Below are 18,178 nucleotides of genomic sequence, written 5' to 3' on the forward strand. Positions count from 1 at the left end.
AATAACTGCAATATAATTTAGTAATGCATAATATATCAGTTCTATAATATTCAGCTAAACTCTGAAAATATCACAATAAACTGAATATGATCAGGTTGTTTTGAATGTTATTAGTGTATGCAGCATGCTCATTATTATTTCTCAGAAACGCGGCGGTAATCACTTATTTCCATACAAAAATAAGTTACGAGTATAGGCCCAATAATTTCATGACCTTGTAAAATTAATAATAATAATATAGGTACCTATGCCAATATTATGGTTAGAAAATTCTCGTATTAATATTATTTTTTTTATTAAAATTACAGAGATAATATTTAAAATTAAAAAAAAAAATCACCGATAATAACAGATTGCATTATCAAATGCATAGTTGTTGTTTTTGTTGTGTGATTATTAAATAATGTATATGTTGCTATATAAATGAATTTCACCGCTTGAAATGTAATAGGTGTGTGTTTCAGTCCCTTTCGATATTATATTTCTTTATACGATATTTTATAATATGTATTTTTCTAAAGCTGTGATAAAAAAATAATTTAATTATGTTGCGAAATGTTTCCTATATAAAAAATAAAAAACTACGCCTCCACTGCGTATGCACAGGTGATCATCAAAGCTCGTTGATGACTGAGTTGGCCACCGCCGAATTAATAAATTATCAAAGGGCAGGTGCCTCAAAAGCGTGCCCCCAAATATATTTTGTATTCGCTAATGACAATATAAGAACATGGGAATTAAATTTATGTACCTCTCATCTAGTTTTACATCGGTCAAATATTTGCTTTGATATTGTTGCGATATTTTTTAATTACTTTCGGATGGATAAGTAGTATAAAAACGTGGGTCATAATTTACAGGTAAAATTTTGACTGGTGACTGTCATAGTCAATTATTTATTGTCGACAACTTCTACATACAGAGTTTCAATTAAATTTTTATTAGGATTTTAATTATAGTTGTAAAATCCGTGACACTCTTGATTTGGTACGTCCATTTGGAAGACGCTATGTCTTTTTCCGTCTACTTAGCTTCAAAAACAGATGTTTGGGACGGATACTGGGTATGCGGTGGGGTGTTATGACTTTAGGAGCAACGAGGAGATAAGAGAACGCACCAAGCAGCCTCTTATTACGCTGAGAGTGAAAAGGCGACGTTGGACCTCGCTCGGCCACGTGCTGCGGTTGCCAGAAGAGAACCTCAACCTGAATTGCCTGTTCTTCAAGCCGACCGGATTCCGGCGTCCTGGAAGGCTGCTAAATATTATCTATATAGTGTATATGCAAAGCTACGAGATGCTGGTTTGACCTGTAACGAAGCAAGAATACTACCAAGCGATAGGGATTCTTGAAGGCGCCACGTGGTGTCCATATGCTCCAACTAAGGGGCGGATATATATTTTTTTCGGTCTCTGTAATCTTCAACTTAATTATTTATCATAAGTTTTCCCAAGAAGTATTCTTTACGGATTTTGAAATAGAGAAACCGAAGATAGTCTTCCTAGAATGTGGAGTTGACGATAGACTTATTCATCCGTTTGGTCATCAAACTCAGCATCCGCCTCTAGTAACATGTTTTAAATATATTTATCTCTGTTGCTTTGCTCTAAGTCTCACTGGCATATAATATACATAATATATACAAAATATCTTACTAGACGCATTTAAGTCGCTGGGGTTATATTTTTCTACTTCCAAATTGGTTCCGGCTTAACATAGCATTTTTTTCATAGCCTATATAATATTATTATCATCATAATCAAAACCTTTCTAATCGCATTTTTTTAATTCTTCAAGGTATTAATGTAGTTCTATACAATCACTAAGTGCATATTATATTAAATAAAAATTGTTGTTAAAAAGTAATTTAATTAAAATATATAGCCTTCGAAAAATCAGCCTTAGTTTAAAATTGCCCTAAATCTACTAGACTCAAAATATAGCTAAATTCATGCTGCCTCTATCATAGTTGAGTATTTTGATACGACCAATCAATGGCATAAGTACGATATATTGCAATAACCTAGATTAATTGCATATTTTCAAAATAAAATTAAATCCAGATCCATGAAATTCTGAATGTAGTAAATCTATAACTTACAATCAAAATCGATAAAATCCATTTTTTCAAATCTGAATATATTATTTTCTGCTGTCTTTTATGCAAAATTTTATGACATTTATCTTTAAATCCATATTCTATATAATATAATTACTTTTTGCTTTTCATTGGCACTACAATCCGGCTACATGTAAATTGTAAGTAAAACATTTCACTGTACCATAGTATTCAATATGAATATTATTCAATTCCCATAGCTGATTTTGGCAGAATTCATGAACTCAAGATTGAAAACCTTACCTAACCTAACAAATAATCCAGTATATCGGCTATTTTCAAAATTTGTTTACTGCTGGCTTCCTGTAAAGTGTAAACTAACAAAAAGCGTGTTTTATTTAGACATGAATTTTATGTAAGTACTATATGACCCAAAGAAGATGGACGGTCTTTAATATACGGCCATTTATATTTCCGATACAAGATTTCACGGTGAAGTATAATACGGCGAACTGTATATGTACAAGTTTCCGGACACGCTACAATTCTTGGCCGCCTGACAAAGAGGTTTCTAAACAGATTTTTTTTCGAGGATTCATGTTACCCACTTGTTTAATTTATTATATTCTCAGTCTAAACATAATAAATTAGCATGAGAATTTGCCGGAATTCAAACCTTTTCTTTTATTTTGTTAACTGTCGATTCATGGTGGAACTGCATTGTATTGTTGTTTAATTTAATATAACGATTTTTTTTGTAGTACTTATTCTACTTTTAATCAATAAATTAGGACCGGTTTCGTCCGCCTCGGAGGGACATTTTCAGGAAACAATTGGAAATGTCCCTCTGAGGTGGATAAAACCGGTCCTAATTTATTGATTAAAAGTGGAATAAGTACTACAAAAAAATGCGTTTTATTAAATTAAACGACAATGGAATTCAAACCCGTAACCCAGGATATCGTAAACGGTTTGTTGACATGAATGTATTGTTTTGAAATTATACGTCTCATATATAGATTTAAATAAAAATCACGTAAAAACATTATACAAATATTTATTGTGATGGATATAACTGTCTTGCTTACATGAGAACAATTATTTTTAAATTTATATAATTAAGGTAGACCGTTTACTAATTATTACGACCAAGATGATAATTATTGTAATACAGAATCCATCACAATTTAAGCTTTACTTGCTGGTCGATTATGTCTCCATAATCATTAGGGGACGAATTACTTATAACTGCCGAAAAAACATCTGCCCATATGAATGGAATGTCCATATTATTTTTTATACCTACGTACACAGGTAGGCTCGTGTCATTGTGATATAATTTATAAAACGTATATTACATAAACTAAATTATTCACTAGTCACTGATTTTAACATATTTTATGGCTTGAATTAGTTTTTGTTCGTCGAGATGAAAAATATATCACGGCTTTTTATTATTAGGTACCACGTTTTTCTTAGCTGGTATTTTTGTTTGTCCGGTGGTTGTTTATTCAGTAAAAATCTTGCAATCGATGTTTAACTATCTTCCCGACTAGCTAGACATTTGAAACTTTTAGAATATATCAGAACACGATGCCAAGGCATTATTTTAGCCACCTTTAAGCAGAATTGAATTCATTTTCAGTTAATTTTGTTTTGTATGGAAAGTTATTTCGACAGCATTATTGGTTGCTAGGGGTCTGGGGTCCTAGCAACTAAATTATTAATATATACGTGCGTTACTATGGAAATCAAAGTGAAATGTCAAAATCACATTTCAGTATTCTATATTTGTTTGTTTGTTTGTTTTTTATTTACTCCATAATCAAGTACAAGTTTGAGCATATTGAGCATAATAATTCAACAGAGAATTTATAAACGTATATAAAAAGTTCTTTTTATCTTGTAATTATTTATAAATCAAGATGTATTGAGAAAAATAATATATCTATGCTTCTTTGCTATTAAAAAGACAGTGTTTTTGGTTTTAGTGAAATGAGAACCCAAGTTTTAAACTAGGTACGTTTTCTCTTATATTATGTGAAATTATTGGATTGTTTTGACTTAATCTCTAATTATACACTGTTTTTTAAGAGATTGCATTAAAACAATCCAATAATTTTACCAAATATAAGAAAAAAAGTTATTTTAAAACTTACGTTCTCATTTCACTAAATCCATAAATACTGTACTTTTACTTAGCAAGGCAGTATTATATAGTGGTAGATGAGTGCCCACTTATTTATGTCTATGGTTTAAAAATTTTCACCAAATTGATTATTTTAGTGTTAAGTAAAATTATTGATTATTAAAAATGTTTTTTATTAAAGATTTCATATAATTACATTAGATTTGAGAACGTAGTACCTACTTTAAAAATTGAAAATACATAATTTATGAAAAATTTCAGTATGTCTCATAGAATAATTTAAAAAAAATCTTGGACTAAGTGATATTTGAGCACACATCTTTTAAATGCCGGGCGAGTGTTATCCATATCTATATTATATTCAGACTACACGCAGACGAACGATAAATTCTTAATTCTGAAATAATATATTATTAATCAAGTTAGTTATACCATTAATTTAAATATTGCAAAGATTGTATTATTTCAAGAAATCTTCAAGAAGAATTCATAAAATAACCGAAGAAACGTAGTTATTTGAAACTACTATAAAATCATTAATCGCTAAAAATCTTTTACCCAGTAAAAATATTAGAGTTATTATCATTTTACTTTCTATAAAACAACGACTGTCAAACTAACAAAATATATTATTCAATTTCAAAGCTTTGAAGTTTTAAAAAGCTCCGTTAGACGAATATCAGTTAATTTGGGATACCGGAAGTCATATAGCCTCCGGATTTGATGCAATTTTTTCAGCCTTAATTCACTTTTTTGTGCACTAATGACTTTATGAGGACCTGAAAATCATCCTTTTTTGCACACTGTTCATGCACCTTGTCAAGTGATTAAAGATTTTTTTCCTTATTTTTTATTTATGAAGAGCTTTGATGGTTTTTAAACAAAATGATTACTCACATCGGCTACTTAACTTATATCATAATGTATATTGTGGATTGTATAATAATGTTGATTTACGAAATTAATGCGAATCAGTTGTATTGCCAAACATATTCGATTTATTTAATAATAATTTCAATATGAGCAGAATTATAAATTAATTAAATTGGTGTTCTTTGTCCAATTTTGCCAAAAATGAGAAAAGTAAAGTAAAAAATATATACTATTATATCTTTATTTAGAATCTATTCATAACAAAAACCTGAAATTCTTAACCAAATTGCTTCGGATATTGATATATTCCGCCTAGGTGAGGATAAGTTTAAGTGGACCTAAATTCTTAAAATAGGGTCCAAATATCGTAGCTCAACCGGCATATTTCCATATTCTTTATATATATATTTTTTTGTATTTACTCTCTATATTTTTTTTCTAATACTGCTTTCATTTATTTGATCTTTAAGCTTAGTAATCATGGCCTTGATTTTTCGTACAAGGTCAAAGCGTCAATTAATTGAATGTGGAGTTAATTATGTTCCTCAATTTATGTCTTTAATTTTCTTTATAGTAAGATTTTTTTAAGTAGTTTTCTTGTGTTGTTTTTTTGTTTAGTATTTCGTGAGGTTTTTGGAGGTCGATTTACTGGTTATGCTGTTTAAATATAGTTATGAGAGTCCATCGCTCCCTATTTAGTATTGGGCAGAAATTATGTCATGTTGTGAAAGTCTTGGATTTATAATTAAATAAAAGTATAATAAGAGCAGTTGATTAAAAAACGCAATGAAATGATGATTACTCTGCAATCAAGTACAATGCTTTGGAGGGTATATTTTATTTTTGTTTCTTGGCACTCGTTCCTGGAATGAATGTTCATTGAATACCTTTCCAATTGACACAGTGCCCAACTTTACTGCACCAAAGAAAAAAAGCTCAGCTTTGTCTTACAGGTGTTATCAAGTTTATTCAATTAATTAAATGTGACGTTTTAAATTATTAGCAATAATCTTAATATTATATATGAATTATCTGAATATAATATATGAATTATATATATTATAATTATCTTAATATTATATATGAATTATCTTTTGAATTAGTTTTGGAATTTAGTCAGTTCTCATTTATGTAAGTACTTTTTACTTTTTTTTACTATTATATCTAAAATCAAGGAACACAGAATTATTGAGAAGTGAAATACCTAACGGATGTGGAGTGACAGGAAACCGATCTCGAGTGTGGAATAATATGGAATAAACTTAAACACATGTCAAGAACAGGCTTGTCCTTCGATTTGACAACTGCTCTCGGTTTATGTACTGACGCTCATTCAATATTGGTGTATTTGAAGGTTGCAATACACACGTCTATATTGTGTGGTTCATTTTTGTAGGACACTCAGATATTAAAAACCCTGCTTATAAATATAGGGTATTGGGGTATAGCCTATCTGAATTCTATTTTTAATCTGTTATGATGTCTAAAATTGACTATGGGGTCTTTACCATTTTTCCAAGAAGTTTCTAAAAACAATTGTATATTTTTTATAAATTTACACCTTACCAAAAATTTTAACTTCACGTTTTCACGATTTAAAAAAAAAACTCCGTATGTGAATATGTTGGCAAAGTTGTAAGCAAACGAAATTGGTACCTACTGAACATTATTACATTATTTAAAATACATACAAAAGTATGACGACAATCGAACCTCATTAGTAGAGCTTCTTATCCAGTAGACCGCCAGTACTGATTCCCGCCGTATGTGAAATAATATTGTCATACGTAAAGGCGTAGTTTTTAGAAATATAATTATTCCATAATCATTTAGTTATTTAGTATAAGTTGGAGTTAATAGTGCTCGTTGTCTGTTTGTTTGCCTTTTGGTGAGTGTACACAGTGACTGAAGATACCGAAAGGCGAAACCCGGGTCGCTAAAATGACTCAAATGGAATAGTATAAAACTTAAATCCATTAGAATTAAAATAATATATTCAATTATTTGGCAACTCCTTTCCTATGGCCAAATGAAATCGTTAGCAAATTCTTCATACCCACAGGGTTGACATGCTGATCTAATTTTTACGGTCGGTATGTAATTAGAACGACCCGAAAGCATTCGAGAAAGCTATTTTGTAAGATTTTTTGCACATTTTCGCTTTGCAGTCAAAATTTGAGACCAATTGACTTGGCTGCTACATGAACATGAGCAATTTTAACAAGAAGAAATCTATTTAATTTAGATAATTGCAAATAAGAAAGTATTCGCAATTTAGTGACATTGAAAATACTTTGTTACTTTATAGGGTGTACGTTTTATAACTTTGCACTTTTTACTATACCTTCACATAAAATTAGATCAAATGATATTCACTTGTATTAATATAAATGTAGTAACAAATAAATAAATAGATAACTTAATATGTAAAAAATATATTTTTACAATATATTATTTCATTTTCATCCTAGATCCGGAGTGCGAAGTTATGAAACATAATATACTCTACCTATAGTGTTTCTGTTATCTGGGACAACAAGTGTCTATAGATGGATGTATATTTGATGAAATTGTTCGTAGAGTAAAGCTAGGCTGGAGTGCTTTTGGCCGCCTGAATAATGTCTTCAAAAGTGACCTTCCACTGTGCCTAAAACGCAAAGTGTTCAACCAGTGTGTGCTTCCCATAATCACATATGCGTGTGAAACATGGACCTTAAGTAAAAGAGAGATCCAGAAACTTAGAGTAGCACAACGCGGTATGGAAACATGCATGCTGGGCATAACGCGAAAGGACAAAAAGAGGAATGAGTTGATAAGAAGACAGAAAAGGGTTTGCGATGTAATAGAGTTTGCAAAAAACCTCAAATGGAAATGGGCTGGATACATAGTTCGAAGAAGGGACAATCGTTGGACGAATTTAGTCATCCAGTCGTATCCAAGAGGTACACGTCCGCAAGACCTAGAGGCCGCTGGATCGATGAAATGATAAAGTTCTGCGGAAGTACGTGGCAACGCAACGCACAGGACCGAGAGAAGTGGAAACAGCTTGAAGAGGCCTTCATCCAGCAGTGGATAGATTCAGGATGATGATGATGATAGTGTTTGAATTACTGGCAGAGTGCATGTTAGAAAGAGGTATATGATTGGTAATAAAATGTGCAAACTTAGACCCTCAGACATTATAGAAAATATTATTAATATGATAGGTATTGCTCTCGGTAAACAGATACATATTAATGACTATGACTTTTCAAAAGCTCACTGAGCGTATAAAATTGAGTGTTGAGTTAAAATTATATAATATGTATTATAAGAATATTGGTTTGTTAATTTAATTAAACTGTATCCAACATATGAAAACAGAAATGAGAATGCTAAACATAGATTTTACAAATTTACATTATTGACTAAATTTTACTAATCTGGTAGAATCGCAGTCGTGGCAGACTTATATTGCACAAGACCTCATATTGTCGGAATCCAGGGCCCATGAAGGCCTTTTTAAAAATCATACTATTTTTTTTCTAGATGAAATTTGCTACGCAAACTACTCTAATTCAAAAGAATGTACCTACCGGCTTACAAAAATGCCTTATTGGAAATCATTTGCTTACCCGCATCGAGTACCTATTGCTGATTAGAATTCGGCCAGAGCCTATAAAACCGCCTTACAAACCCTGGAAATTTATATCTTGCGGAAGGGATGATAATTCTAAAAAAATGTTGTATTCATTGTGAAATGTAATTTTTTCATCGACAGTGATTTTACCAATAAACTAAACATGTCTCTAATGTGAAATAGTGTATGCTGCAACCTTTAAATACACCAATATTGAATGAGCGTCAGTGCATAAACCGAGAGCAGTTGTCAGAATGAAGAACAGGCGTATTCTTGACACGTGTTTAAGTGTATCTCATATTCTTCCACACTCGAGATCGGTTGACTGTTAATCCACACTCGTTAGGTATTTCAGTTTCCTGGAAAAGACTATATCATGCAACCTCACGATGGCCGCATGGCTTATGCATCGGCCTAAAGCGTCGTGGGTACCATGTTCGAATCCTGGGTCTGGCAAGTACACATATGTTTTTTAATTTGTGTTTGAGTTAGATTATGGTGAACTTAATAGGTTGAGCAAGTGGTTGACATCCATTTCCCGTAAAATTAAAATTTGTTAATACAAACCTCCACCTGGAGGCCCATTTGATCCTATTAGGATCGGACATGGTCGGAATGCAGATTGGGTTTGCAAACAAGATCCATTTACAACCCAAATTTACTATTGGAAGGTACTGGATATGACAATTATTTGGCCAAGACGTAGTACAGACATTCGTATTAATAAACTTAGTTTAAAGAAGGTAGGTAACTGACTTCCCAACTTTACTAATACGCTCAATTAAACGTGATAAGTTAATTCCTATAAATAGATTAAGTCATGACCAAATAATTAAAATTATATGCATAGTGTATAACTATTAATCGTTCGCCATTTAATTCAAAATGTGTTAAACCAGTTTACGTTTGATTATTTCTAACACTAATTAGGAATACTTAATTAATATTAAAGATACGATGTGTTTTTATTTTTGAAATTCGTTCAACAGCTGCTTCTTTCAACGGGTAAGAAATAGCTTAGTATCGAAATATGACGAAAAGAATTCACATTTATAATTACCCATTACTGTTGAATAGTAATTACGACTTTAAAAAAAAACTTCAACCAAACGTACTCAGACAATTGCAAGCGCTGATAGATTTATAAAGTTTTTCAAAAATGACTTTTATCATGGACGTTGAAGAAAATTGAAAATCTAATAATTGTATATTGACTGCTTTGTTCGGACACGAACACAATTTAACAGTAGCGAAGGATGGAGGTAGGCTGTTAAGATCCGCCATAAATAGTGAACATTACACTATGTTAGTCATGCGTATTTGTTTTCATTGAACTAAGACTACAATTTACAGATAGTATTGATTAGTTTTTAAAAATCAATTAAAACCTGCCTAAGCCAAACCATAATAGTTTTGGTATATTTTGGTCGATAGGTACGGCAAAATTGTGCACACTTTTTTATTCATACTTATTTGTTTTCGTTGAATTAAGAATACATATTAGGAACACAAATTGTTGGTTCATTTTTTAAATTCATTACGCCCTGCCTAAACGAAACTATAATAAATAAAAAAAATATACATACTATCTACAAAATATTCAAAGTTATCAATGATTAATGAATAATGCATAATTTTAGATATTTTATAGATAGACGAGTATTTTTTGACTATTATTTATTATGGCTTGGTTTTCGTAGGGTTTAATTGAATTTTAAAAACTAACAAACATTATCTATACATTGTAGTCTTAGTTCAATGAAAACAAATACGGTTGACTGAAAAAGTTTAGTGTGCACTATTTATGTCGAATCTTAACAGCCTACCTCCACCCTTCGCCATTGCAATTTAATACTATGGATTAAAGTACCTCCCTTGAATATTTAGAGTTCACAGCTTACTTAATGAGTTACAACCATGAAGTAAACAGAAAATATTAAGAATTCTGTAATTTAAATAATTTATTAAAATAATGTACCTAAGCATCTTATTTCTTATTTGTCCAATGATTGTTCTCTCTTTGAGATATTATGTATTCTAGTTAATTTTCATTTATATAAAATATATTATTTTAAAATTGTAATTGATTTAAGTTTTGTATTATTCTATTTCGGTCGTTTTCTGCGACCCGGGTTTTGCATTTTGGCATTTCCAGGTACTGTGTACACTCATATAAATAAAGCACAGTTGCAGAGCCTGCCTATCTTGAATGATCAACTTAGCTTTCCTAATAGCCCATTGCTATATCTTATAATATGATGGTTTACATACGAGACTATATTATGATGTAATGGTATTGATATACAACATTTACAGATACATTTATATGCATGTATGTGGATATGTATGTGGATGTATGCATGTGGATGTACGTTTATATATTGAATTCAAATTCCATCAAGTACTTTCGCTCGATATTATTAATATTATTACTACGTTTTTCTTAGCTCGGATTCTTATTTGTCGTTTGGTTGTCGGTGGTTGTTTATCCAGTACAAATCTTGCAATCGATTTTTAACTTACTTCCCGACTAGCTAGACATTTTTAGAATATACCAGAACACGATGCCAATGCATTTTTTAAATACTTTTAGCCATCTTTAAATAGAATTGGATTCATTTTCAGTTAATTCTGTTTTGTATGAAAAGTTATTTCAGAAGAAATCCGTAATCCAATCCACTATTATTGGTTGCTAAGGGAGTGGTCCTAGCAACTAAATTATTAATATATACGTGCGTTACTATGGAAATCAAAATGACATTGCAGTACTCTATATTTGTTTGTTTGTTTGTTGCAAAATAGCAATATTTGTTGACAATTGCCTTAATTGTCCTAAATTATTAATACATAGAATTGTCAAGTTTATATGATTCAACGGAAAATTTAAAAACGTGGTATTTAAAAAGTTATTTTTATCTTGTAATTATTTTTAATTTATTTATTAGAGATTCTCGTATTTAATATATTATATTATTTATATAAATTAGTTTGACAGCTTTGGTGAATCTGTAGCAATGAGATTATGATATATTCAATTCACGTACAATAACGCATTTACACGATTGGTTTTTCTTGTATCTTCAAGATTATATTAATTTATTTATTGTTTTTTTTCTTTTCGTGGCAACCCCGATCGAAAGTCACGTCATAAAAATATGAAATAATAATAATACTTAATAATAATCATAAAAAATAAAAATATACTTAAATACAGTTTTATACAGAACAATAAAATTTCGAATACAAAATACATAGCACGTCGCCGAAAATGTCTACGTCTTTGGGAAGCGCATTTCTTGCACCCCTTGCTAATGGTGCCTGATAAACTTGCCACGAGGAAATAGTTCCGATCCAGAATAAATTATGGCTGCCACCACGTAGATAATTGACATGCCCCAAATAAATTCAAATTCATTGAGGATTGGAAACCATCCCTCGCGATAACAGGCAAAAGTGTTTCAAAAGCAGAAGAGACCTACACTTCTACGACTACGACTTACGACTTCACATATTTCACATTGTCGTATGTTACCCAAAATTATATTTGTATGTAGTACTCGTATCTAGTAATTTATAAATTCAAAATGTACCCCACTGATTAATAATTCGTCTAATGACCCCAAAAGTTGCCATTAAATGTGTTCAACGGAAAAAATAAATATAAACAAGTCAATAGTGACCCTAATTTTTATTTATCCAAAATAGCATTAAATTATTATAATATGTTTTGTATCATTATTATGTTACATGTTAAACAATAAAAATTACTGTATATGGTTTAATTTCGAAAGAAAATTTCCCTCTGTTTATTTTTTCCTTTAGACAGCTGATATAGATCTATTATCATGAGCTGAGGAAGAGAAATAATATATACCTATATGAAATTTTACGATTGGCGATAGTTATTTGCAAATGAAGCTGCAATTACATTATGATCACGTCACGTACTGTCACATGCCCGTACTGTCTAATTTTGGTTATGAAAACTTGACTATAGCTATAACCACTGACGGGATGCTCACCTATGGGGTAATTCAACGTGTTGTACATACATAACAATTACAAGATAAAAAGAACTTTTTATATACCACGTTTTTAATTTTTCTGTTTAATCATATAAACTTGACAATACTATGTATTAATAAATATAGAATACTGAAATGTCATTTTGACATTTCATATTGATTTCCAAAGTAACGCACGTATATATTAATAATTTAGTTGCTAGGACCCACTTACCAACCAATAATAGTGAGTAGTAAATATTAATTTTAACGATTTTTTTCCGAAACATACAAAACAGAATTAATTGAAAATGAATTCAATTCTGCTTAAAGATGGCCAAAAGTATTAAAAAATGCATTCATGTCGAGTTCTGATAATATATTCTAAGAGTTTCAAATGTCTAGCTAGTCGGGAAGTTAGTTAAAAATCTTGGGCAAACAAGAAAAAATCTGTACGGGACAAACAAGAATACGAGCTAATAAAAACATGGTAAAAAAATGGTTATTGTGTATGGGTGATATAATTATTAGAAATTCTAGTGTACATTTGTATCATCAGCACCATTTATTAAACATGCTGCACGATAATGAAGACGATGCCTTTCCATCAAGTATCAACAATGAATAATTATACATATCGATTTAACTGCAATTTATAATAATTAAATAATACATTTTTTTAATTATAGGACAAGCGGGGGTTAATCAGCTAGGGGGCGTTTTCGTGAACGGGCGCCCCCTCCCTGACTGCGTCCGTCGGCGCATCGTCGAGCTGGCTGTGATGGGAGTCCGACCTTGCGATATCTCCCGACAACTCTTGGTCTCGCATGGATGCGTCTCGAAGATCCTCACCAGGTTCTACGAGACGGGATCAATCCGGCCAGGATCAATTGGAGGCAGCAAGACTAAGGTAAGAAAAAAAGTAGACATGGAAAATAATCTTAAAAGTTTTAGATTACATAAAGTAATATTATAAAAGACTAAACATACAAATAATAGAAAATAAAACTGTCCGTTACCCTATTACTTCAATTAGGTAATTTGATTTACTTATGACGTGGTTTTTATAATGTTATTTAATCTGGTACATATTTATTTGCATGATAAACAGCCACTGAGTGTTAAAAATACAAGAACGATTTTTTACAATTAACTCCAAACAATATCAAAACCCAACAAGGTTGCCGAACCTTTTCACGTACGCGTGCCGAAATTTCCCAAATATTATTTTTCGACTTTCTGACGTGCCGAGCAGTTTTTTAAGCATGAAAAATTAAAAAAAAATGGTTTTTAAGAATTGTGTTAAAAAAGTTTTAAAGTTACAATTATCGAGTTCTTGAGATTCTATCTTTCATTGTGTTTCTAGCATAAGTACCTTTATTTTTTTTCTTATTTTAAAAATTTTAAAAAGGATCGTGGGATCATTTTAACCACGTTTCTTTCATATCATATTCTCCATCAATGAATGGTTTTCCATTTTTAGTGACTATGTTTGAGGAAAAATAACAAGCCGCCATTATATATTTTGAATGATAGATAAATTTTATCACGTTTGTTGATTAAATATTTTTATTTTTAATTGTCCTTGTAGTATTCGTAATTGAAACTTTTAGAATATATCAGAACACGATGACAATGCATTTTTTTAAATACTTTTAGCCATCTTTAAGCAGAATTGAATTCATGTTCAGTTAATTCTGTTTTGTATGAAAAGTTATTTCGACACCATTATTGGTTGCCAGGGGGTCTGGGGTCCTAGCAACTAAATTATAAATATATACGTGCGTTACTATAGAAATCAATATGACATGTCAAGTACAATTTTTTTTGATCGTTTAAGCTAGTCAAGTCAAGTTTATATGGTTCAACAGAAAATTTAAAAACGTTGTAAGTATATAAAAAATTCTTTTTATCTTGTAATTATTTTTTAATATCATATAAGTACTTATAAGTAGGTATTATATTTATTTGAAAACCTTTTTTATGAAAAAAATATATTTTTTAAAATTATTATAAGTATTTTTTTTTGTCTTCAAAATAAAACAGTCGCGTGCCATTGGTTCACCATCACTGACCTAAGTTATCTAGTTGAAATATTGAGGTGAAGAATTATATTATATTCCCATATCTGTAACATAATAAGTTAACTTCATACTAACTTATTGAAGGACACGAAGGGTAACGTCGATAACTCGATAATGACATAACGAATGTCATGTAATCCCACTATTACTCTCAAAATTATTTATAAGCCTTTCTAAATAGAGTAAACAACATATAAACTATGACAGAAATTTACCTGTCGACATATCGTCGATAAGGATCGCTGTGTAAACTGCTATAACTGAATTTTTCCAATTAACAATTTAATTAAAGATGTGTAACGTCGATTAAAAAAAACAAAGTAAAAGCAGTCACGAGACTCTGGCGTGTACAATTTATTTTTCTGTTCTACAAACAAGGGTATAAGAGCGCAATATTATTTTTCCCTATTATAGTTAATTAAACGATAAATAGACATCGTGTATTAACGAGCTGGATGACGTTTAGTAGGTAATAATTTTTGTTTCGTCTATGTTTTTTTTTATTTGAACGTGACATGGATTATATTGTCACGCACCTAATTAATAATAAATTATTTAATTAATGTAGTATGGCAATAGCTTCTATTCATCTCTACTGAGTTGCTTAAGTATGACATATTCTATATTATATTAATTAAACTATAAGCAGGTTCAAATAAGTTACAACAAAAAATCTTGGAGTGAACCGTGACATCGGTTAGTAATTAAAGTAATTAATACCTACGATTGCCAATAGTAACTAAATTTGTAAAGCGCTTCAGAGAATATTGTAACAGCCGTTAGTTTAATTTTGTCACAATTAGGTAGGATACGTATAGCATTGTGGTCGATGTGCGTGGGTGCGAATCCCGAGAGACGCAAGTTCGATCCTGCTGGGTGTCGAATTTTCTTTTCAAAAAAAGATTTTTTCTATTGGTTATATATTAATTGTTCTTTATTATTTACACCCTGGACATACATCGAGTTGCCTAAGCGTCAACATTTTTAAATAATACCTAAGTTATTTTTTTTAATACAACAACAAAAATCTAACAAAGTTAAATACTTTTCTTATTCTAATTATTAAGCATTATAAACCGCGTACGCAACAGTGGCGTCTTTAGATAGGTACATAGTACGACTTTGCAATACAGAATAAATTTGTATGCGATGTTCGATAAAGATTTTTAAATATATGGTCAAACATATTAATTATACTCAAGTAGTGTTCGTATTTAATTTCTGGAAAAAGACTATTTCCCTCAGTATTTTATTAAGTTTTCAATCTTCGAGGCTTTTGTTGATTCAGAGGTCCTTGGCTATAGCCCCTTTAGCCCCATGTTAAATCCACACCCGGGTATCGATCAAAATTTTCAGCGCTCGAAATGGAAAAGTTTACGAACCGGAGCGCTCGAAAACTTTCTGAGGATATTAACATGGTTATCAAATTTTATGGGTATTTTATAAACATAAATGTGCTAGATTTTTTGTTATATGGCATATCTAGCTCAGACGGTCAAAATATTTTAACCACGAGACGGACCGATAACTTTACAGATTCCACGAACCGAAACGGCGCTCCGGTGAGCTTCGGTCCATTTCGAGCCCTGAATAATATGTAATATATTTTATCTATGTACCTACATATTAAATTCATAAAAAAGGTGCCGGTAAACTCGTAATGTCGTATATGTATCGATGGATGGAATTTAGGGACCATATGATGAATAAAATGCGATCAGACTAGATATATCTCATCGAACAGATATGAATAGTCAAATCACTTCGAAATATGGAATTTAATCGTAGTTATTCACGTGTTAGACAAGTTAATGAATTCAGTAGAACACAGCTAATTAAAATCATAACATGACAAAATCCAAAAATATACGTTACATTAGGTTAGGTTTAGTTAGTCCATGTTGGGCATTTTGTTAAGCTAGGTATAGGTTTAAACACAATCTTTCATATAGGCAAACATTTATATAAAATCTACGTAGTAATAACACTTATCATATGCTTACGTATTTCTATTATTGTCTTAACTGTCAATTCACAGTGGAAATGCATTGTATTATTAATTTAATTTAATAAAACGCAAATTTTTATCGTACTTATTCCAATTTTATTTAATATCTGGACCGGTTTCGTCCGCCTCAGAGGGATATACTTGTAATTAATTCCAATTAAGCAAGACTCAGAAGACCTCCAAAGCAGAGTGCAGGAACTCGCTGAAGTAAGCAACAAAGTAGGTTTGAAAATAAATATAACAAAGACGAAAGTCATGTTCAACTTCTTTGCGGGCCAAAAAGAGATCCTCATCAATGGCACTGAGCTCGAACAGATGAAAAGCTAAATCTATCTGGGACAACAAGTGTCTATAGATGGATGTATATTTGATGAAATTGTTCGCAGAGTAAAGCTAGACTGGAGTGCTTTTGGCCGCCCGAATAATGTCTTTAAAAGTGACCTTCCACTGTGCCTAAAGCGTAAAGTGTTCATCCAGTGTGTGCCTCTCGTAATCACATATGCGTGTGAAACATGGACCTTAAGTAAAAGAGAGATCCAGAAACTTGGAGTAGCACAACGCGGTATGGAGAGGTGCATGCTGGGCATAACGCGAAAGGAGAAAAAGAGGAATGAGTGGATAAGGAAGCAGACAAGGGTTTGCGATGTAATAAAGTTTATTAAAAGTCTTAAATGGAGATGGGCTGGATACATAGCTCGAAGAAGAGACAATCGTTGGACAAATCTAGTCATCCAGTAGTATCCAAGAAGTACAAAACGTCCGCAAAGTAGACCTAGAGGCCGCTGGATCGATGAAATGATAAAGTTCTGCGGAAGTACGTGGCAACGCAATGCGCAGGATCGAAAGATGTGGAAGCAGCTTGAAGAGGCCTTCATCAAGCAGTGGATAGATTCAGGCTGATGATGATGATGATGAAATCAAATATACCTTAATAACGTCTTTATCAACAGTAGTTAGTGATGCTCTTCTCAGCGTACTAATTCGATCCTGGTTGTTATCAAATTATGTAATTGACTACCTAGGTACTTCATATATATTTTGTTTTATTTAATTATGTAATACAATGGTATTTTGATTATTGATGAATAGCAAAGAAAAAACATATCACATCTTCGCAAACAGTAGGCAACTATTTAATGATTTGAAAAGGCACTATCATATAATAAATTATAGTTATGCTAAACTGTATTTTATCAATTAATAAAATAAATTAACATGCATTAATTTAACAACATAAACTTTTTAAATAATAATTTAATCAAGTTGCCTTTCCATAATAATATTATAATTTTGTGTGTAAAGTCGTTCTGGTTGGTCGCAAGCTAGAAAATATAACCATAGTTTACCTTTATTTATAATTTCACATATATGTGTGAAAAAACA

General features: G+C 31.2%; 1 protein-coding gene across 1 annotated transcript in view; it reads left to right on the forward strand.

Annotated features, from left to right (window-relative positions):
* Nucleotides 1-18,178, forward strand: part of Poxn (paired box pox-neuro) — a 139,864-nt gene that overhangs the window by 56,291 nt on the left and 65,395 nt on the right. The window contains exon 3 of the mRNA XM_085942915.1: nt 13,393-13,613. Coding sequence (XP_085799041.1) covers nt 13,393-13,613 — 221 coding nt within the window. The remainder of the gene's footprint in view (nt 1-13,392; nt 13,614-18,178) is intronic.

The sequence above is a fragment of the Rhyacophila brunnea genome, unplaced genomic scaffold, assembly GCF_057557595.1.
Source record: "Rhyacophila brunnea isolate RB1 unplaced genomic scaffold, BYU_Rbru_1.0 scaffold_15, whole genome shotgun sequence".
Taxonomy (NCBI): domain Eukaryota; kingdom Metazoa; phylum Arthropoda; class Insecta; order Trichoptera; family Rhyacophilidae; genus Rhyacophila; species Rhyacophila brunnea.